Raw genomic sequence first — 22445 nt, 5'->3', positions numbered from 1 at the left:
CTTTCTCCAGCTATTTCTTCTGACTCTCTCATCCCATGCTCCAGCCACTCTGAACAACCCAGAGTTTCTTTCTTTCGTTTTGGTTTTTTAGAGACAGGGCCTTGCTCTGGCGCCCAGGCTGGAGTGCAGTGGTACAATCATGGTTCACTGTGGACTCAACCTCCTGGGCTCAAGCAATCCTCCCACCTCAGCCTCCCAAGTACATGCACCACCATGCCTGGCTAGTTTTGGTTTTTAAATTTTTTTAAAGAGATGGCATCTCACTATGTTGCCCAGGCTGGTCTTGAACTCCTAGCTTCAAAGTGCTTCTCCCGTCTCGGACTCCCAAAGATTTGGGATTACAGGCGCCACATCCAACAACCTGGAATTTCTTAAATTCATCAGTTTCACATCTGTATGCTTTTGTGTTAGCCTGGAATGCTCTTGTCTATCCTGTCTGATCACTGAACCAATCAGCCCGCCACATCCAGTTAGACATCTACTCTCTGAAGCTTCTCATCACCTCTTCTGTGTCACCGTCTTCACCGGGGTCACCTGACAGGCTCTGCTGTGTTGGCCTAACCGTCTTTCCTACCAGACAGGAGCAACCAGAAAGAGTGACCAGGCCTTGTTAATCTCTTTAGCCCAGGGGTCTGGCACACAGTAGGCATTCAATAACAATGCTTGCTCAGTGAATTAAGATAATCACAGATAAGTTTATGTTACTACACAGGGCTATAAAAGACGTAAACAGAGGAATAACTCACTCTCTCTCAGGATAGCTAATCAAATGGTTCAAAACCTTTCACGGGCCTCAGACACTGACATCCTATTTTAAGAAGAGGCAACTGAAGCTCTAGTTCGTCTTTGAAGGGGCTTAAATTGTTTTATCAAAGACAGTGGAGGGAAAATGTTCAAATCTAAGAAGAAATTATTACCCTACAAAATTTACACTGGTCCTGTTTATATCTCAAAGCTTTTTGTCTCTCTGGGAGGAAGAAGACAAATCAGCTTGGCGTGAATCAATCAACCAGCATTTATCAGGCGTCTGCTCAGGACTGGGCTAGGCCTGCACCTATACACATGCACTGACGCCTGATGTAAAGCCAGACAAGAAGAAACCAAAATGAGAAATGGAGAATGTCAAATCTTCCTTCGAATCACAGCCTGACTTCTCCTGAACTGTACCAACTTTCTTCTAACCCCCGAGAACACTGGTTTATGCTCACACCAGGTGACACCAAGCTTCCCCTTGGTGCCAACCTCCTATCACTTTCACAAAAGCCTTCCCTGACTCTAGCCCACATTAATTCTTCTCTTTTCTGTATTTCAGAATTTCAGAGTTTCTTGTCTGTATAATTAATTTTGGCATTAAATCACAACATCTTATATTATTGTCCTTTTCTGAAGAGTTTATCTTATCTTTCCCAAAGACCTGGCAAGATGCTTAAAGATCAGGTTTTGGATCTCTCGCATGATACTGTACTGAGCGTATAGTAGATGGTTAATAAAAATACTGAGAAATTGAACTGTTACTATTCGGGCAGGTCTCTACATTCTCTCTGCCAACACTGGCATTTGCTAACATCTCAAAGTCAACCACATTCACCAAAGAACAGAGATGCCAAAAAAGGCATCCAGTGGCACACCTGCCACTGAGCAGGTGGGTCAGCAAGTTCAAAGGTGAAGAGCACTGGGCTCCCTGGGGTGGTCTTGGAAAAGCTACCCTACCCTGAGACCTGAGTGTTTGGGGCTAGGCCCAGGGGATCCCATTTTCTAGGCTTGGGCTCAGAGATGGAATGTCTGTAAAAAGCCAAGAAATGGGAAGGAAAGGGCTGCTGGGGATCTAGATGTAAAATCGGCAGGAACACACATGAACGGAGGCCATAAATCCCTCCCAGACACAGGCAATGCCTCAGTGATAAGCATGCAGATTGCGCACCTAGTTCAGAAACTCCCCTGAGTTTGCTTGTAATTAAGGGGGTTAGAAAGGTAAAAAAAATATATAAACCCAATTAATCATTTAAATATTTAAAGTCAGATTTTTCCCTCACTCCAGGATTAGTATATTTCATAACGCCAGGAGCAGACAGCCCTGGTTTTTACTGGGGTTCATTTTAGAGCATGTTTAAACTAGTCAGATTGAGTGATGCTTCCAGCAACTAATCGCATGTCAAATAAAAGATATTTTATGTAATAAATTACCGCTACAAGTAATTCAAATGTCATTTATCAGTTTTATTATCAGTCAGGCAAAGTCTTGTTTCTCTATATTAATCAAAATCAAGCCTTTTTTTTTTTTAAAGCAGTTTTGACACTTCTTGGCAAAAGTACAGAAGTGAAGAGGTAGAGTGACCCCCGGAGCTGAGAAGAGCAGTGTAACGGGACGAGAAGAATGAAGCTCAGTGATGACAACTAAAAACTTCAGGTATTTAAAATTATCATTACCATTGTTTTTACACTAGTGTCAAAGCAGGAAGGAGTCTGTGTCTAAGAACATGTATTTTATTTTTAGGGCTGGGAGGCTCTTAAAAATATTCCTACCTATATACCTCAACGTGTAATGCTTTTTCTCAGAACGATCTGGACATGAGAATGATTTAAATGACTGAACTGCCCCTCCCCATCCCATTCTTTTGCCTCTTTCAGAAAGACTAGTGGTTTAACCCTTTGTGTCTATGGAAAGTAGGTGAACACATGACGTTTTAGGCCAACTCTGTGATCGACCAGAACAATTTGTTCTGAGTAAGAAGTTTCCAAGTAGCCGAGAGACCTGTTCTGTATTAAGCCACTGGAGGAAACAGCTGGAATAGAACAGATGTGCATCTTAGAAAATTCTGCACCCCAGCTGCCACTGCCTATCATCAACAAATCCCATTACATGGCTGGGCCCAGGGACACAACTAAAGAAAAAGCGTGGAGACTCAGCCTTTGGTTAAAAAGAAGCACATAAAGTCAGCTTAGGACCCAAAGCAACTACAATGGATTGGAAAAAATGCTGGCCAGGAAGGAGAAAGGAGCCCCAAGCTGACAAGTCACAGGTGCTAACCCAGTAGCCCGAATACAGGACAAGGCTCACCACTCCCTGCAGTGGGTCACCCAGGCAAGGCACTGACAGACGACACACTTGAGCACACACTCCCTGGCCTCCCCCATTCAGCCTTATGCGGACAGCCAAAGGAGGAGATTTCTAAATAAGATCCGTAACACAGACAGCAGATTCCAACCCACTGGCTGGCTCTTCAGCAAGTCTGGAGAAGGGAAGGCCTTTTTGGCTCTACCGCCAAGATCACACCTGCCTGGTTGCAGCTGAGCTGGATGAAGGGAGTGCTGAGGTGAGGGAAAGAAGGTAGCTTCAGACCAGATGCTGGGGGATCAAAACAAATCTGTCATTTTAAAATATGCCTTTTAAAATCTGATATCTAACACTTTTTTGTAGACAGAGTCTTGCTCTTGTCGCCCAGGCTGGAGTGCGATGGCACGATCTCGGCTCACTGCAACCTCCGTCTCCTGGGTTCAAGCGACTCTCCTGCCTCAGCCTCCTGAGTAGCTGGGAAGACAGACACCTGCCACCACGCCTGGCTAATTTTTGTATTTTTATCAGAGACGGGGTTTTGCCACGTTGGCCAGGCTGGTCTCGAACTCCTGACCTCAAGTGATCTGCCTGCCTTGGCCTCCCAAAGTGCTGGGATTACAGGTGTGAGCCACCGCACCCGGCCTGTTTGTTTTTTTGAGATGGAGTTTCGCTCTTGTTGCCCAGGCTGGTCTCGAATTCCCGACCTTACGATCCGCCTGCCTTGGCTTCCCAAAGTGCTGGGATTACTGGCATGAGCCACCGCGCCCAGCCTTAAAATTTGATATCTAACAGTTTTAAATCATTTTTTGAAAAAATGTAACTTCTGAGAATAATAATTAAAATGACAATTACAGAAAGGGCATTTTGAAAGATTACAGATCCAATGTTGAGTTTCCTTTTTTTTCTTTTTTTTTTTTTTGTGAGACAGAGTCTCGCTCTGTCACCTAGGCTAGAGTGCAGTGGCGCGATTTTGGCTCACTGCAACCTCCGCCTCCTGGGTTCAAGCAGTTCTCCTGCCTCAGCCCCCCGAGGAGCTGGGATTACAGGCGCCTGCTACCATGCCCAGCTAATGTTTTGTATTTTTAGTAGAGACAGGGTTTCACCACGTTGGCCAGGCTGGTCTCGAACTCCTGACCTCAAGTGATCTGCCTGCCTTGGCCTCTCAAAGTGCCAGGATTACAGGCGTGAGCCACCGTGCCCGGCTTGTTTGTGATGGAGTTTCGCTCTTGTTGCCCAGGCTGGTCTTGAACTCCTGACTCTATGATCTGCCTGCCTCCCAAAGTGCTGGGATTACAGGCATGAACCACCACGCCTGGCCTTAAAATCTGATATCTAACAGTTTTAAATCATTTTTTGAAAAAATAAAACTTCTGAGAATAACAATTAAAATGACAATTATAGAAAAGGCATTTTGAGAGATTACAGATCCAATGCTGAGTTTGTGTATTTATTTATTTATTTATTTATAGACAGAGTCTCACTCTGTCACCTAGGCTGGAGTGCAGTGGTGTGATTGTGGCTCACTGCAACCTCTGCCTCCTGGGTTTAAGTGATTCTCTTGCCTCTGCCCCTGCAGGAGCTGGGATTACAGGCGCATGCCACCACGCATGGCTAATTTTTTTTTTTTGGAGACAGAGTCTCGCTCTGTCACCCAGGCTGGAGTGCAATGGCTCGATCTCAGCTCACTGCAAGCTCTGCCTCCCGGGTTCACGCCATTATCCTGCCTCAGCCTCCCAAGTAGCTGGGACTACAGGCGCCCACCACCACACCTGGCTAATTTTTTTGTATTTTTAGTAGAGACAGGGTTTCACCACGTTGGCCAGGCTCGTTTCGAACTCCTGACCTCAAGTGATCCGCCCGCCTTGGCCTCCCAAAGTGCTGAGATTACAGGCGTGAGCCACCATGCCCGGCCTGTTTGTTTTTTTGAGACAGAGTTTCACTCTTGTTGCCCAGGCTGGAGTGCGGTGGCACGATCTCGGCTCACTGCAACCTCCACCTCCCGGGTTCAAACAATTCTCCTTCCTCAGCCTCCTGAGTAGCTGGGATTACAGGCGCCTGCCACCACATCTGGCTAATTTTTTGTATTTTTAGTAGAGACAGGGTTTCATCATGTTGGCCAGGCTGGTTTCGAACTCCTGACCTCAGGTGATCTGCCTGCCTCAACCTCCCAAAGTGCAGGGATTACAGGTTTGAGCCACTGTGCCCAGCCCAATGCTGAGTTTCATTAAAGAAACAAAATGGAGCTATTTTCCACAGCTTTGTAGTCAATTTTAGCCTTTTTAAACTTTTTATAAGTGATTTCAAGGAGGGCTTCTGGCTGCATTTTGGAGGTATACATTTATAACTCGCTTGAAGAAACTTTATTCCTATAGTAGCTTTCATTTAAGAACAACGGAAGACCCCTCTTGGGTCATGATCTCATATAATAATTAAAAGCAACATTCAAAAAGGACCTTTATGTTTTAACCTGAAATTCCCTAACAGACTGCTACTACATGAATGTACAAGGTATAGCCAGGACAAAGGAGGGAGGGAAATGGAGGCTGACCTAAACTTACAAATATTAACTTAAAAAAATAAAATTGGGAGACAGGTTATTGCAGTGAGCAAACAAGAATGCACCCATGAGTCAGATGTTCACGTTGTTTTTAGTGAAACAGTAACATTCAAAAGCAATGGTATGAGGAGATGGGAACAGAATCAATAAATAGTTGTACAGGTTTTCTGCATGTAACCAAAATACCTGAAACAACAATAAAATCATTTATTCTGATCCCTTGTCTCTTCTTAAACCTTTGTCACATATTTTAAAAAGTTTGTCTAGAAGACTGAGGTGTGTCACATTCCTTGGGAAAAACCCAAGAGCTTTCTGCTGCTCCCAGTTTCTCCCGGTTTGCTAAGTCTGGGAGATACAAAACACTGCCCTTTGGCCAGAGTCCTGAATCCCAATGAAGGTTAAGCAGGAGTTTGAGCGGGTGACTTACTGTATGGCTGAGATATGAGGTGAGGGGGCTGGACAGGAACCACCTGTGTGGCTGGGCCCAAGGACGAAGGCTCATCGGCAGCAGTGCCCGACTGCTGGAAGGCCATATCAATCTCTTCATCTGTCAGTCCTGGGGAGAAGAGGACATCATTGCAGGTGAGTACCTTTTGCCAGTGTCCATAGCTGCAACAGAATCTTCACTGAGCAAAGACCTTTACAGCCACAGAATGCCTCGCATCCTAGTAAGTTGCCTCCCCGATTTCAGATTCTCCAGAACCTCTCTGAGTTGCAATTTAACCTTAAGCGACAGAATATTAGCCTCAACACTGCTTCCAAATGTGGCTCATTCAATTTCCTTAATTTATCCTTGAGTTTATTGCTGCTTTTGAAGTCGCTCCGTACTGCAATTCTCCATTCTTCCCCCGAAAACAGATACCATCAACTGCAAATGTGGCTCATTTTAATCTGTAATGGTGTTAAAAAAAAGAGGGGAAAAAACTAACAATAATGCATGAAAACAGACAGGGAAACAAAAAACTAATTATTGGGTGAGACGACTAATTAGTCTAGATCGTTTCTGAAGACGGGAATAATTTGCTTTATTTTATGACAAATGCAGAAATAAAAAGAAAAATCAGGACTGACTGTGATTAGTATGAATGGGATATAGAATGTAAAGAAGAAAATAAAACAAGAAAACAGATCAAAACAAGGCCAGGCCCAAACTTTCAGATGATTATTACTCTAGCCTATCATACGCTGCCTGTATTGCCTTTGGCTAGTTTTTCTTTTCCCTTTTAAAAATCCTCCCAACACTCTAAACCACACCATACATGGGACATCAGGAAGTAGCAGGGCGCCATCTGCAGTGGCTATGCCATGGGGAGAGGATTTGCCCACAGAAGAATAAAAGGCAAATGAAAACCCATGAAGGCCGCATTTCCAGTGGGGACACAGCTGGGATATTTCCACCGGGTCTGAGCCAATTTGGGACACTGACTCTTGGGAGGAGGAAGAGAGCCCCAAGCCACCCAAAGAACAGAACGAAATGTGGTGCTGAAGTATGAAAGGAGTGGTCGCACGGGGCCAGCTCAGGAAGTAGCTATGTGTACAGAGGCGCTGCAGCTGCTGAGAGTGGGAAAAGCAGGTGGGAGGTCACTGCTAGCCTGCAAAAGACCACTCGGCCGGCCCGTGCTGTTCCGGGAATCCCAACATCCAAGCGAGCCGCAACACAGAGCTTTTAAACTAGAGCCGAGAGCTTTTCCACATCTGGTCGGCAGCTCTCCATTAGAGGCCCACAGCATGGTATATTTGCCTCTGGGGGTAGATGAAGTACAAGGAGGTTCTGAGGATCAGCATCTTCAAAAGCATGGTGCCTCATACTCTGTGCCTAGGGGCTAATAGATGGTGCAGATTAATGCTTTAAAGCACAGCTCTGCCCTGCACCATACTGGCATGTGAGTTGACTACAGCCACTCCTCAAACTTTTCATGCCCTACCACAGCCGGTCAAAGGAAAATGCCCAAACTTTTCTAAACAGCTCTGGACTCTTTTTTCCCTTCTCTGTGCTGAGGATTTGAGGACTGTCCCCATTTAAAACTGCAGCTGTTCCCCTCTTTACCCTCTTCACACAGTGGAGCTGGCCAAGGGCAGGCACGGCCACACCACTGGGAAGTCTGAAGAGCCACCGGGTTGCCCTGATAGCACCATGCTCTCAAAAGATTGGTGGGCTGGATGAAAATGCTTCCAGGGTTCATAGCGCATCACGTACCACCTTCCAAAGACAAAAGCTGAACGTCAGTACAGTGGAGCTAGAGAGGGGGTGCTTGCGGCAAAGGGACTGCTTTACCCATAATTTCACCTCCCGAGAAGAACAGGGACGGGACCAACAGGCACACCAGGCAACAACAGAGAATACACCCACCCTGAGTTTGTGCCTGTCGGGTTCCAGCTTGTGTAGTGACTGCCGATCGTTCCTACTAAATAAGAAGGGGAACCCCTTTTGGAGCCCTAGTGGGAAAGACATTGTTTTAACCAGTTCATAATCAGCCATTAGAGAAGCAAGCAGCATCTGCGATGTCAGCACAGGCTGATGGTCACTGGTACACTACGGAATTTTATAAACCTGGTGGTTCGTGTGCCTTGTCAGCCGCTGGCTGCAAATGAGGATAATTTTCCCAAAAGGAGCATTCAGTTGCATTCTCATTTTCCCTTTTGGCTCTTTCAAATATAAACAAGTACAATAATGTTTAACACTGGGGAAATATACAGTAAGCTACAGGCTGTGCTGCGGCCCTGAGAGCCGGAGCTGGTTAAAGGGACAGGACTCCCTGCCCGTAGTTCTGCCCTCTGGCCCTGAGCTTTTATGAAGCCTATTTTCCTAATAAAACATGTTCCTTGCATTATCGCAGCCGAGCCCACTAGTGAGACCACAGTTGAAAGGGCATCAGTACTTCCTTCCAAGCTCTTGTTTTTCAGAGACCTTATCATTTGAGGCTCAAAATTTATATTGGCTGAAATTCTGATATCCCTGGTTCTCTGGAAGAGTCAGGATTTTGATTTAGTTATGGTAAATGAATCCTTTCTCTTCTTTTAAAAAATAAGCGTTTTAACAATCTCACTGAATCATATTCAGAGCCGGGCCATTATCCCGGTCACTGCCCTTATTTAACAGATAAGAAACCTGAGGCCCAAGGAGGGTAAAAACGATGCCCCACATCCTACTTGTAGAGAGCAGTGATGCGATGGGCACTCAAGGCTCTCCCTCTTCAGCCCAGTGACTTTCCACTACACCAGAGTTACAAAACATCAAATGACAGATTCAAACTATGTCCTAAGTCTTCAGTCTTGTTAAAGAGCTTCACAGAAGGATTACATTTTCTTCTCCCTACCCCGCCACTCTCATCTACAGGAAGGAGTCAGTGAATATTGTTTTGGGGCTACATTGAAACAACACAGGAACTTAACCCCTGGCTCCTATCTGTAAATGATACCTGGACAGCTTTTTGAACAATACTAGAGTGAAAAGATAGAATGTCCTCGTCTTGTTCTCGTTCTAATATTCTAACCCCAAATCAAGTCCAAATGCCTGTCACAGACTTCCCTGGGTGTCATCTTCCTCTGGAATGTCCCCACCTTAGGCAGAGCTGGCCGGCTTCAGGACTGCATTTACAGGACTCAGGTGATTCATTTGGAACTTAGGGAGACTGAGTGGGAACACCCACCTGTCTCCAGATCACAACTAGTTATCTGCCCAGTCATTGGCTCTTGGTGCTGTGATGACCCCGCCCTCAGGGTCAAAGTGCTGCCATGGAGCCAACATAGGACATCCAGGTGCCCTAGCCCCATCCTTCCCACCCCTGCCAAGACAAACTGCTGAGCTTAGATTGAGACCTTGCAGAATCCAAAAGGTTAAAAGGAATAATAAAGGAAACTGCCAATTGTAAGTGAATTATATTTGGCTCTGAAAGCTGAGGCACAGGCTATATTATAAAAGGCATCTCTCTTTGCGTTGTTTACCATTACCCTGACTAATGCAGACCTTTTTTTTTGTTTTAAATAATCTCATGCAAATTAGACACACACACTTCCTTCCAGTTGATTGCTATCTGCGAGGAATAATCTAACTGCAGAGGGACGGAGCAATGGCTGAGCAGGCAGAGAGCTGGAAGCAAAGGGCTTCGCCGTCCTGCAAGCCTCCTCCCTCCTCTATTCATCTAAGTCTTCCTTTAGCTGCTACCTTTGGAAGAATTGTCAATTTTCATAAAGCCCCAAATGTTCTTTTAGTTGAGGCATCAATATGCATTACCTGATACCACTAGCACCAAGCCTTTAGATGTTCTTCCTATAACTTCTTTTCTGCCACTTGGTGATTTTCAAGAGCTACCAGCTCTCCAACCCCCAGCCACCCAGTCTACAGCACTGACAATTAAAATTTATTATTGATAGAGAAAAACACTAAGAAATTCCCATTCAGTGACTCTCTCCACTCACTAGCTCTAGTCAGAAGGAGGAGAAAGGGACGAGGGAGCTTCTCTGAGAGGGGGGGAGGCGAAGAGGGTGTGGGCTGATTCTGACAGGTAAAGAGGCCACTTCATCTTTTCACATCATAGATGCCTGATATGCAAAACTGAGAGCTCTCAATTCAAACCAAACTCTCTGAAGGAGGACTCCATGTGCCCAGAGTAGGGGCGGACTTCTTGTTCTCTCAGTTCTCTAGAATCTACTGGCAAAAACCTCCGGAAGAGCTCCCCGGACCAGGAGATGGCTCCTGCCCTTGTGTAGGAGCTGGGCCAAGCATCTCTTCTCCAGGGTGAGCTTTTTTTCAAAGGACAGAACAAGAGAGCTACATCTATTGATTAATAAAAGCCCGGTGTCACTGCTGCAGTGTCTGACCTGCAGGCCCGCAGGGCTGCCATACTTGCCTATTGTTATCCCCTAGAAGATAAACAAATTTGCTTTCTTTTTCTCAAGGTTTCTGTTCAAATGCAAACAAAACCAAACTGATTGACTTTGTGAGCTGCAGGGTACTGGCTGTGATTGTGATGCCCTAGGGTCCTTTCCCACGACTCAAACCAGGGACCCGGAAGGGCTGTCTTTTCTCTGCGGGACAGGCCGTGCAAGGGTTTCTCAGGATAAGTAACCTCAGCACTGTCCCCAGTGACCGCTGGGCACTGCCACGGGGCCTGGCCCTATGCAGGTGAAGCAGAAAGACAGATGACAGAAGACAGCAGTGTTCTCTTCATCTTTCAGGTCAAACAACAACCAGGACAGAAGGGTTAGGAAGAGTTTGAAAATAAGCAAGATAATGAACTCCTGCCAGCGCCTTCCTGCTCAGCCCTAGTTTTATTATAAAAATGTGGCGTCTGACTGGGATCATGGGAACAGGGCCAAGGGGCCAGCGGCAAAGGGTGGCAGTCAAGGGCTGGTCACTGAGACCTCTTCCTCCCCGCTCTACAGCCCCTCTATTTCTAGGACTTGGCCAATTCATCTGGGACTCACAGACACTGAGAGGGGGTCACCTCTCTCAGAACAACTAAGTTATCTGCCCCGGCACACTCTGGCAGGAGATGAGGCAGAGAAGACAGTTGGCTAAAAATACTCCCCAAATTAAAAGAAAAAATCAACTCTCTCAGAAAAGGTTCAGGGAGGGGAAGGGGAAAAGGGTATTTTTATTTTACTTTATGAACATTTTGTTGGAACAGTAGAGTACAATAAGGACTCTCAGAGCCTCTAAAAGTCGTGGGATGACCTGGAGACCCCTATTTCCCAGTGCCTTGTATAAAATTGAATTTTTTAAACATAAATTACACGTAATGACGACACTGTAAAAACTAACAGTAATGGAAAGCTGTGCTGTATTTCATTAGCCTGTATTATTCCGTGCCACCTGATCCAGCCGGGCCTTGTTTATGAGTTAGTGTGTTAGCAGATGCCGATGGAAGCATTTGCTTCGACCTTGCTCTTCTCATTGGGGCATGAAATTACGACGGCAGCACCTTGATATTACAGCCATAAATACAGTAAACTGCAAATTTAAGCCAACGGCTCCTATTGTCTCTGAACATAAAGCTGATCGGTATTTATTTAAAAGGAGAACAAAAAAAATATTATATATCACCTTGTTTATGGGGCCTCCCCCACCCACTTTCTTATCCCCTCCCCCAGCCCCCCAACCTGTCTAATTCACTTGGTTAAAATATTAAGCAAATAAGCCAAACACTTTTTCCTCCACTGATTAACTATTCCCAAGCAGTGAAAACAGTTTCTGAGAAAACTAGTTCCAAATGTCATTACCCTGAATGAAAGAGTTTTTCTAAGAATTGATCTGATGGGGAGTGGCGGGGGGCTGGTTCCCATCATCTTAATATTGATATGTAAATTCAAGAACAAGACATGAGACTTTTCCCTCTCCTTAAATGAGGGAAGTTCAAACAACAGGAGAAAAAGTTGCTGATGATGTCCTGAAGCTGAATGTCCTCTCGGTATCCTTCTAGAAATCGTTAGGCAGAAACATTATTTCAAAAAGCAGCAAAACACTGCCTCCTGCCACCTAAGGAAAGAAAGAAAGATATCTAACCAAGAAGATAATTCTCAGCTCAACACAGAGAGCTGGGGCACCTCTCATTAAAACTTGCACCAATCCCTCCTTATCCCAGTGAACCACAAAGACAATATATCCTTTAAATACATTAAATGTGGAAGAAAAATAAACACAAAGACAAAAGGACACTGGATATCACCCAGCCACGTCTCCCAGTGTAAATCACTGAGTAAAAAGGCCAGTGCAGAATGTCTTTCACTGCTAGCTGAAAGACTGAGAAGCTGGCAGGTTTGTTCCACTGGAAGCCTAAAGAGAAGGCAGGTCTGCTGTCCTAATGTCAACAGAGGAGGCAAAGAGGGATGTAAAAACTCAACCAAGTCCAAGTTTGGAGGTTTCAAAGGGCTAGTGGTGGAAACCATGCAACAACAGCAGGCAAGCTCAGGAGCCACTACCAGTGAAACACACAGAAGGCCATTTGAGCAGCGAATTAAATGCGAGTTTGGGGGAGCAGTTTAATTCCAAAGCAGACAGGCTGGGTTCACGGGGTCCAGTGCTCAGCAGTTTCAATGACACAGCCAAATCAACCAAGATCGAAAGTTTCTGTACATTTACTTTTGATAGGTTATTCCACAAGGCAGACGTACTCCCTTGGAGCCCTAAATTATATCAGACACACCAGTCATTGAGCTTAGCTCCTTCCGCATAAGGAGGAAACTTTCCTATAAAATTTATTGAGCTTCTCTGGGGAGTAGTATAACTAGTGAACAAGACAGAAGTGAGCTGCCCCTCTGTGTAACACAAATTGAGATCTCTCATATGAAAGACTGGGAGGGTTTCCAATCAGCATCCATGATGTCTATTTTTAGATCTATATAATCTAAAGGATTTTTTTTTCTTTTTTCTTTTAATCCCTCTCTGCTAAGTTAGAAACAAAAACAAAGAGACGTTATTTTCGATATTTGATCAATTCCAGAGGATTAATAGCAGTTTATACATAGTTATAATGGTTATTAATATAGTTGTGGCTGCCACAGACAGCAGGTCTTTGGCATCAGGTAGAGAAGTCAGCCCTTCCCACAGTATACTGAGTAGGTCCTAGGGAAGAAACTGTGTCCCTAAAGACCAAGCGGATGGTAATCAGGAATCTCTGCTCCTTAAATGCCAAGTAAGCCAAACGTATGTTTGTGCATGCGTGGAAAAGTCAAATTGACAAACACTTTTAGTGATACTTAAATCTTGCTCCTGTTTCAGAAGAGGTCATGAAGGGTGGTTTAAAAAAAGGAATCAACTTGCCTTTGACAACCAAAGAAAGAAATTCAGAACTACAAGAAAAATTGGAGTTTATCTGACTTCTCTCCTGTTCTTTTCCTTTTCTTCCTTCTGTTTTATAGATCAAGAAAAAGGGACAGAGAGAGGGGGCAGGGACTTGCCCACAGCCCGTGTGAGCCCCAGAACTGGATTCCCACACGGGGCTCTCTGTGCTGGGCAGGGGCAGGGGGCAGGGAGCATGGGCAGCCTGACACACCTGCTGCCCTGTGCGACCTGACACAGTCTGCATATTTTAAAGAAGCACCGAGGCGGGTGGATCACAAGGTCAGGAGATCGAGACCATGGTGAAACCCCGTCTCTACTAAAAATAGAAAAAATTAGCCGGGCGCAGCGGCGGGCGCCTGTAGTCCCAGCTACTCGGGAGGCTGAGGCAGGAGAATGGCGTGAACCTGGGAGGCGGAGCTTGCAGTGAGCCGAGATTGCGCCACTGCACTCCAGCCTGGGCAACAGAGCAAGACTCCGTCTCAAAAAAAAAAAAAAAAAAGAAGCAAACTCTCAGAGTCAACACCCCCGAAAGAAGAAAGCCAAAGAGAACATCGGGAGCACTGGGGAAAACTAGGTGAAGGGTACAGAGAAGTCTACACACACACACACACACACACACACACACACACACACACACACAGTGTGTATATACCTGAAAGAAAAGGAGGACAGGAAACTGGTAACACTGGTTATAGAGAGGACTAGTCTAGTCGCTGGCGAACAGAGATCGAAGAACACTTTTCACTGCACAGCCTTACGAATTTTGTTCCCTGTTAATAGATTTCTGATTCAAATAGATAAATTTAAGAACAAAGAAAATATTTGGGGAAAACGAACGAACCAACCAGACTTGATCCTGAACAAAATCACTTACAATGGTTAACCCCATTTTCTGGAAGAGAAAAACCAAGACAGAAAAAGATACAAAGCCAAGCCTAGGAGCTGGGATTATAACAGAAAGACGTCCACAATTTCTAACTTCTTGCTTAACCCATTGTGGCTGCGACCACAGCAGCCAAGTACAAGGTGGCTTTTTTTTTTAATGTGTTTTTAAAAGGCAGACATCTGTTCTATTTTGACACATCCTGGCTGCCCAAATGTTTCTTTCAGCTCTAAATATTTGCTTCACCAATGGAAATGTTTCCATCACTGCAACAAAACAAACATTTGCTTTGGGATGGGAGGGCTAGCCATACGCTGTCTCATATGTTCTTTGAAACAGCCTGATTTGGGAAACAACTCCACTATAGGACACAAATCAAGGTGGAGATTTTTTTGTTCCTTTAAGAAAACCTTGTCACAAGAGTTTGGTGCACTAGGGCACGCTCTTTAGTCACTCAGCTGGATGTTATAAATGTTCCTTTGGGGTTTTCTTCTACATCTTGAATCTTAAGCATGTGATCAGAAGGTCTATTATTTGGCATTCAGCTTACTTCCTGAGGATTTCAGCTACCATGCAGCCATCAGATGTTCTTGCAAGTCCTCACATTAATCTGATATTAACACATGAAAACATGCTATGTCCTAATAGGTCAATACATAAATTACTTTGTCACCACCTAGTTGTGTAGCTCAAATGAATCTGGTATTGGTTGCTACTGTCAACATTATTAGTATTGAGATAAATATGTAGCACTCAACCACATCCATAAATATTTGAGTGCTTATTCTGCTAGGCAATGTAAGAGTGCAAGATCTCATTTTCCCTACCTGTTAAATGGGAGCCCCCTAGGACCCCTTCCCCCCAGTTTCTTATGTTGAATGAGTTTTGTCTGTTTCTCTCTCTATAATGTATAATAGGTAGAGTATATAGAATAATATAGATATATATAGAGATAACAAAATAACATGTCAACTGCAGAAAACATGGAAAATAAAGAAAAGCACGTGCGCACACACACACAAATCATTCATATTTCCACTCTTCACTCAAAGTAACGGCCAAGTGTATTCAGCCCACGTGTAGCAGAGGGTTTTAGTTCTTTACATCTTTAACTCTTTGAGCTCCACGCTAACCCTGTGCAGGCCCGCCGAGGGGCACAACACAAGGTTTGCAGGCCCACGCTTTTGTTTGCAGGCTCACGGTTTTGTTAGCAGGCTCACAGTTTTGTGGCACCTCCAAGCAGTGCCAGAAGTAGGCACTTGATTCTCCCCATTTACAGGGGAGGAGCCTGAGGCTCACAGACATGAACTGGCCTATGTGAGCTCTCTCTGCTGCAGGGTGGAGGGCCGGGCTCAGACCTCAGGCCCAGGCTCCTCAGCACTATTCTATACAGCATGGGGCGGGGGGTGGAATATTCCAAATCTCATTCAAGCTGAAAGGTAACACTGACATCTCTGACTTTCAGCTTATCATTCAGATGTATTGGCAAAGTTATTCAGACTGGATTTCTTCAAATTAAAAACTGCTTTTAAACATGAGGATGGCCAATGCCAGTGAGGGTGCCGTGGAAGAGCAACTGAGAAACTTTGGAAGACACTTCAGCACTCTATCACAAGAGTTTTAAAAATGTTCATACCTTTGACTTATTTTGCTTCTAAGAAATAATAAAATAATGTAGTAAAAGACTTATGCAGAAAGACGGTTCATCAGCCGGGCGCAGTGGCTCACACCTGTAATCCCAACACTTTGGGAGGCCAAGGCGGGCAGACTGCTTGAGCTCAGGAGTTTGAGACCAGCCTGGGCAACACAGTGAGACCCCCATCTCTACAAACAATAACAACAACAACTCTACAAAAATTAGCTGGGCATGGTGGTGCACACCTGTAGTGCCAGCTACTTGGGAGGCTGAGGTGGGGATTGCTTCAGCCCAGGAGGTTCAAGACTTGAATTCAACTTACCCTCTGAATTCAACTTACACTTGCTCAGCAGGGGAGAGAGAGGGAAATTACACTACACCCGGTGGGTGTGGGGACAGGCTCACCATTTCACTCCACAAGTGCTGCATCTTCCAGTGAGCACAAGATGGGATGTTTGAACCCGCTGTGCCCTCATTACCTCATTCCCACACACCCTTGCAGTCTGAGCACTGTGTCACAGGCTATTTTCTCCCACACAGCTTGGCACTCGTATGCGATGCAGACTATGTCATCTGGTATTAAACCAAAGATCTGTTTCAGTGTGAAGGAAAATGTGGGCTCTACTGGACTTACTGAGAGAACACCTTTTCTAAGGGATTTTTAACAATTATTTTAAAAATTAATATTTAAAAAAATATTTGTATTGTATAAAGTTCTAAAGATATAAAAGGGTATACAGTACCCCACCCTTATCTGTGGGGGGATTCATTCTAAGACACTCAGTGAATGCCTGAAACCGCAGATAATACAAAATTCTATACATTCTATGCACAAATTTTTTTTCCTCTTTCACAATTTCATGGATAGATTTGTTCTTACAATAGATTTTTAGCAACTTCAGCATATGATTTTTTTTTCTTTCCTTATTAAGTCAAGAGCATTCTCCATTTCACTTAAAGGAAGCACTTTACGGCTTCTCTTTGACATATCTGAATTGCCAGCATCACTACTCTTGCACATGGGGACAGTATTAAGTAACATAGAGCTTACTTGAACACAAGCACTTGGATACCATGACCATCGATCTGATCACCGTGAGGGCTACTAAGTGACTGCCAGGTGGAGGCGTCCACAGCATGGATAAGCTGGACAAAGGGATGATCCACATCCCAGGTAGGAGAGCATGAGATTTCATCAAGCTACTCAGAATGGCACACAATTTACAACTTATGAATCATTTATTTCTGGAATTTTCCATTTAAACATTTTTAGACTTTGGTTGATCTCGGGTACCTGAAACCGTGAGAGGCAGAACTATGGATAAGGGGGACCACCTTACTGTGAAGAGTCAGTCTCCTTCCCACACCTGCCACCCTGTTACATCCTCCAGGGGCAACTGCTGCTAAAGTTTCTTATATAAAAAGCATACATGTAGCTGGGCACACTGGTGGACACCTATAATCTCAGCTGCTTGGGAGGATGAGGCAAGAGGATTACTTGAGTCCAGGAGTTCAAATCTAGGCAACATAGTGAGACTCCATCTCTTTTTTTTTTTTTTTTTTTTTTTTTTTTTGAGACGGAGTCTCGCTCTTTCACCCAGGCTGGAGCGCCGTGGTGCAATCTCGGTTCACTGCAACCTTAGCCTGCTGGGTTCAAGCAATTCTCTACCTCAGCCTCCCAAGAAGCTGGGATTACAGGCATCCACCACCATGCCCAGCTAATTTTTTCGTACTTTTAGTAGAGACAGGGTTTCACCATCTTGGCCAGGCTGGTCTTGAACTCCTGACCTCATAATCTACCCACCTTGGCCTCCCAAAGTGCTGGGCTTACAGGCATGAGCCACTGCGCCTGGCCGAGACTCCATCTCTTAAAAAAAAAAAAAAAAAAAAAAAACACATGAGTGTATACATATGTGTGTACATCTGTATGTATATTTTTATACAAATGATGGCATGCTATACACGCTGTTCTATACTTTGCTTATTTTAATTAGGTTATCTTGGAGGATACTCCATATTAGCATCTACAGAACCTCTCATTCTATTTAATGGCTATATGGTTGGTATGGATGTACTATAATTTATTTAACATCCCCTACTGAACATTTACTCCTACAAACAAAGCCATAATAAAGGACCCTGAATATACCACTTGTTCACGTGTAACTATATCCCTAGGAATAGACTCAGATGTGTGCAGTTTTAATTTTAATAAGACCTGTCAAACCTTCTTCCAGGTTGTTTCCCACTCACATTCCCTCAACCTTGCCTACATGACGCTATCAAGCTTTTTATCTTTGCCATTCTGAAAGGTTAAACAATTGTCTCATTATTATTATTATTATTTTGAGACAGAATCTCACTCTGTCACTCAGGCTGGTGCCATATCGGCTCACTGCAACCTCCGCCTACCAGGTTCAAGCAATTCTCGTGCCTCAGCCTACCGAGAAGGCGGGATTACAGGAGTGTGCCACCAGCCCTAATTTTTGTATTTTTGTAGAGACGGGGTTTCACTATGTTGGCCAGGCTGGTCTCGAACTCCTGGCCTCACGTGATCCATCTGCCTTGGCCTCAAGTGATCCATCTGCCTCGGCCTCCCAAAGTGTTGGGATTACAGGCGTGAGCCAGCACGCACAGCTTCATTATAATTTTAAGTAAACTTTTGTTGGCATTGAATATATACAGAAAAGCATGCACATTTTAAGTGTACAGCTTAATGAATTTTCCCATAGTGAACACACTTATGTAACTACCACTCAGACCAAAAAATAGAGTAACAGCTTCTAGCAACATCCCTCATCTCCTCCCAGTCACCACCTAACTTCTAATACCACAGATTCAGTGTGCTTGCTTTTGAATTTTATGTGTGGGATAATATGGAAAGCACTATTTGATAAACGGCTCCTTTTGTTCAACATTATGCTTGCAAGAGTCATCCTTGTTGCTATACGTAGCCACAGTTCATTCAAATTGTTGTATTGTATTCTTAGACAGTAAAAGAATGTATCTATTTCCAGTTTTGGACCATCTATGAATAATGCTGCTATCAACATTCTTAGATATACTTTTTGAGGGGAAATGCGCGATCATAGAGTGCACATCTTCTCAGCTTTAACAGATACTGCCAACAATGTCCAAAATGGTCACAGCAATTCACACTCCCACCAGCAGAGCAGGAGAGCTCTGGCTGCCCCACGCCCAGCAGCAGAGTTCTCAGTCTTTTCCATTTTAGTCATTCTGGTGGGTGTGAAGGATAGCACATTCTGATTTCAATTTGCATTTCTCTGACAGCGAATGAGACTGAACACTTTTTGTTTATCGTCTTCAGTGAGTACAGCATTCTACGTAATAAGGCAAGTTTGTTCACTGTGCTGTTGGAATCTGGATTGCTCTGTCTGTTTGTACTATCAAACATGGACAGAGAAGTTTTGAAACGCCCCATGAGGATAGATTTGTCCAGTCCTCCTTCCAGGTCTGTCCGGGTTTGCTCTACATATATTGAAGTTATGTTTATTAGGTGTGTAAGTATTTTGAAATGTTCATCTTGTTGGTGATTGACCATTTTATTATTCTGAAATTTTTCTATCTCTGACTCTACTTTTGTTTGTTTGTTTGTTTTGAGATGGGGTCTTGCCCTGTTGCCCAGGCTAGAGTGCAGTGGTGCGATCTCCACTCACCGCAACCTTCGTCTCCCAGGTTCAGGCGATTCTCCTGCCTCAGACTCCCGAATAGCTGGGATTACAGGCATGCAACACTGCATAGAGACAGGGTTTTGCCATGTTGGCCAGGCTGGTCTTGAACTCCTGACCTCAGGTGATTCACTCACCTGGGCCTCCCTAAGTGCTGGGATTACAGGTGTGAGCCACCACGCCTGGCCTTCTGACTCTACTTTTAAGACCACCTTGTCTGGTATTAGTACCGAGTTTCTTGTGGTTAGTGTTTGCATGGTATATCTTTTTCCATCACTTGACATTTAATCCTTAAGTATCTTTATACTAAAGTTGTGTCTGATGCAAGCAGCAAGTCTTTTAAATCTAATCTTGACCAACCACTTTTAATGGAGTATTTACTCCATTTATATTTAACATAAATGCTGAAATTTGGGGGTTTATCTCTTTCATGTTACAATTTGTTTTCCTTTTGACATGTTTAGTGCTCTCTTTTCTCTCCTGTCTTCTTTTTAATTCAGTTTTTCCCTCTATTACCTTGTACAAGGTGGTTGCTGATGGATTTCTCTACTGCAAAGTTACTATCTTTTCTTTCATAGTTAATACACAGCTTGGAAAAGACACTTCGCTCTTTCTCTTCAAACTTTCATCTTCTCATTTGAGCACCCATCAATGGAACTTGTCTGCAACAATAATTACTGGATGTTTGCCTAATGGTAGATCCTCAATTAAGAGTGAAAGGGGGCCGGGTGCGGTGGCTCAAGCCTGTAATCCCAGCACTTTGGGAGGCCGAGACGGGTGGATCATGAGGTCAAGAGATCGAGACCATCCTGGCTAACACAGTGAAACCCCGTCTCTACTAAAAAATACAAAAAAAAACTAGCCGGGTGAGGTGGCGGGCACCTGTATTCCCAGCTACTCGGGAGGCTGAGGCAGGAGAATGGCGTGGACCCGGGAGGCGGAGCTTGCAGTGAGCTGAGATCCGGCCACTGCACTCCAGCCTGGGAGACAGAGCGAGACTCCGTCTCAAAAAAAAAAAAAAAAAAAAGAGTGAAAGGGGTCCTGAGACTAAAACACTTGCGAACCAATGCCCTAGACATCACAATATACCCTTTACTTACTATAGTGTGATATAAACGAGAAATTTTACCGTTCCCCCAAAGTCCTCGCACATAGAACACTTTCCCTCCACCCCTCCTTTCGTGTACTGGCATGCATTTCAATTATAATGTATGTTAAAATCCATAAGAAAGACATTCTTATTTTACACAGTCAATATTCATTGATATGTGTCCTTTTGTTTGTTCTTCATTCTTTCCTACATTTCTGTGTTTCCATGTAAGATTGTTTTCTCTCTGCCTAAAAACTCCTTTAGTGTTTCTTTTAGTACAGTGTGCTGGTGATGACTTTTCTCTTTTTGTTTGCCTGGAAATGCTGTGTTTTCCTTCACTTTTTAAAGACATTCTGTTATGAAATAATTTCTGATTTAGTAAAAGCTGCTGAAAGCATAGTATAAAGAATTCTCATATATCTTTCATCCAGGCTCTTTAAATGTTAAATTCATCACATTTGTTTTATTATTCTCTATTGATCTGTCTATACGATTATTTTCCCTGAACTGCTTGAGACTAAGTTACAGACATCACACCCTACCCCTTAAATATTTCAGTAAGCATGTCTTGATTTGGGGTGGGAGTGGGGGAAGCTCATGCTTGTATATAACCACAGCTTGTATATAACCACAGAATAATTATCAAAATCAAGAAGTTAACAATGTTACATTTATATCTGTAGCTCAGATCTTTCCTCTGAACTTGATTCATAATATCCCTCTGCCCACCTGATACCTCCACTTGGATGTCTGATATCTCAAACTTAATATGTCTAACACTGAACTCCTAATCTTGCCCTACCAAACTGCTCCATTCCTAGTTAATGACAACTCCAAACGTCTAGTCACACAAGGCCAAAAACCTTGGAGTCATCCTTAATTTCTACTTCTCTTTCATATCCAGATCCAACAAATCAGGCTATTCTATTGGATTTACTTCCAAAAAATATCCAGGGAATCTGAGGCCATCTTAATACTAGACTAGTCTCCCAGCTTCCACCCTGGTGATCCTATTAAACCTTACATCAGATGGTATCACTCCTTGCTTAAAACACTGATGATTTTCCATTTTACTCAAGGTAAAACCAAAGTCCTCACCAAGACAATGTTGCCCTACACAACCTTACTTCCTGTGAACGCTGTGACTTCGTCTCTCATTGTTATCCACCTGGCCTACCATTATTGTTCCTGGAATTTGCCAGACACACTTCCTCTTCAAGCTTCTGCATCGGTCATTCCCTTTTCCTGAAACTCTTTCTACGCAGAAATCTGCATGGTTTGCTTCCTCGTTTTCTTCAAGTTTTTGCTCAAAATGTTATCTTAGAGGGGCCTTTCCAAACCATCCCATTTAAAATGGCAAATTCCTAAGAAGAATCCTCTATTGCTCTTACTCAACTTATGTTTATATTTTATTCTATTTACTGCCTTCTCCCTCCCACTCTACCATTACATTTGGGGTTATTTTATTCACTGCTATGTTCCTAGTACCTAAAACACATAGGTTCTACTGGCACCTAGTAGGTATTCAATAAAAATGTGTAAAAAGTCAGGCGTGGTGGACAATACCTGTAATCTCAGCACTTTGGGAGGCTGAGGCAGGAGGATCACTTGAGTACAGGATCAAGATCGGCCTGGACAACATAGTGTGACCTCACCTTTTTTAAAAAAAATAGCTGGGTGCAATGGTGTATATTTGTAGTCTCAGTTACTAGGGAGGCTGAAGCAGGAGGACTGCTTGAGCCCAGGAGGTCA

General features: G+C 43.9%; 1 protein-coding gene across 4 annotated transcripts in view; it reads right to left on the bottom strand.

Moving 5' to 3' along the window:
• PEX14 (peroxisomal biogenesis factor 14) overlaps window positions 1–22445 on the bottom strand; it is a 158026-nt gene that overhangs the window by 24727 nt on the left and 110854 nt on the right. For 3 of the 4 annotated variants that reach the window (XM_025382312.1, XM_025382319.1, XM_025382316.1), the window contains one exon: window positions 6040–6168. The exons of the other annotated variant lie outside the window; for it this stretch is intronic. In XM_025382312.1, coding sequence (XP_025238097.1) covers window positions 6040–6168 — 129 coding nt within the window. The remainder of the gene's footprint in view (window positions 1–6039; window positions 6169–22445) is intronic. 4 annotated transcript variants of the gene reach the window in all.

Source organism: Theropithecus gelada, chromosome 1 (genome assembly GCF_003255815.1).
Source record: "Theropithecus gelada isolate Dixy chromosome 1, Tgel_1.0, whole genome shotgun sequence".
NCBI lineage: Eukaryota > Metazoa > Chordata > Mammalia > Primates > Cercopithecidae > Theropithecus > Theropithecus gelada.
This window is presented reverse-complemented; position numbering and strand designations above follow the sequence as displayed.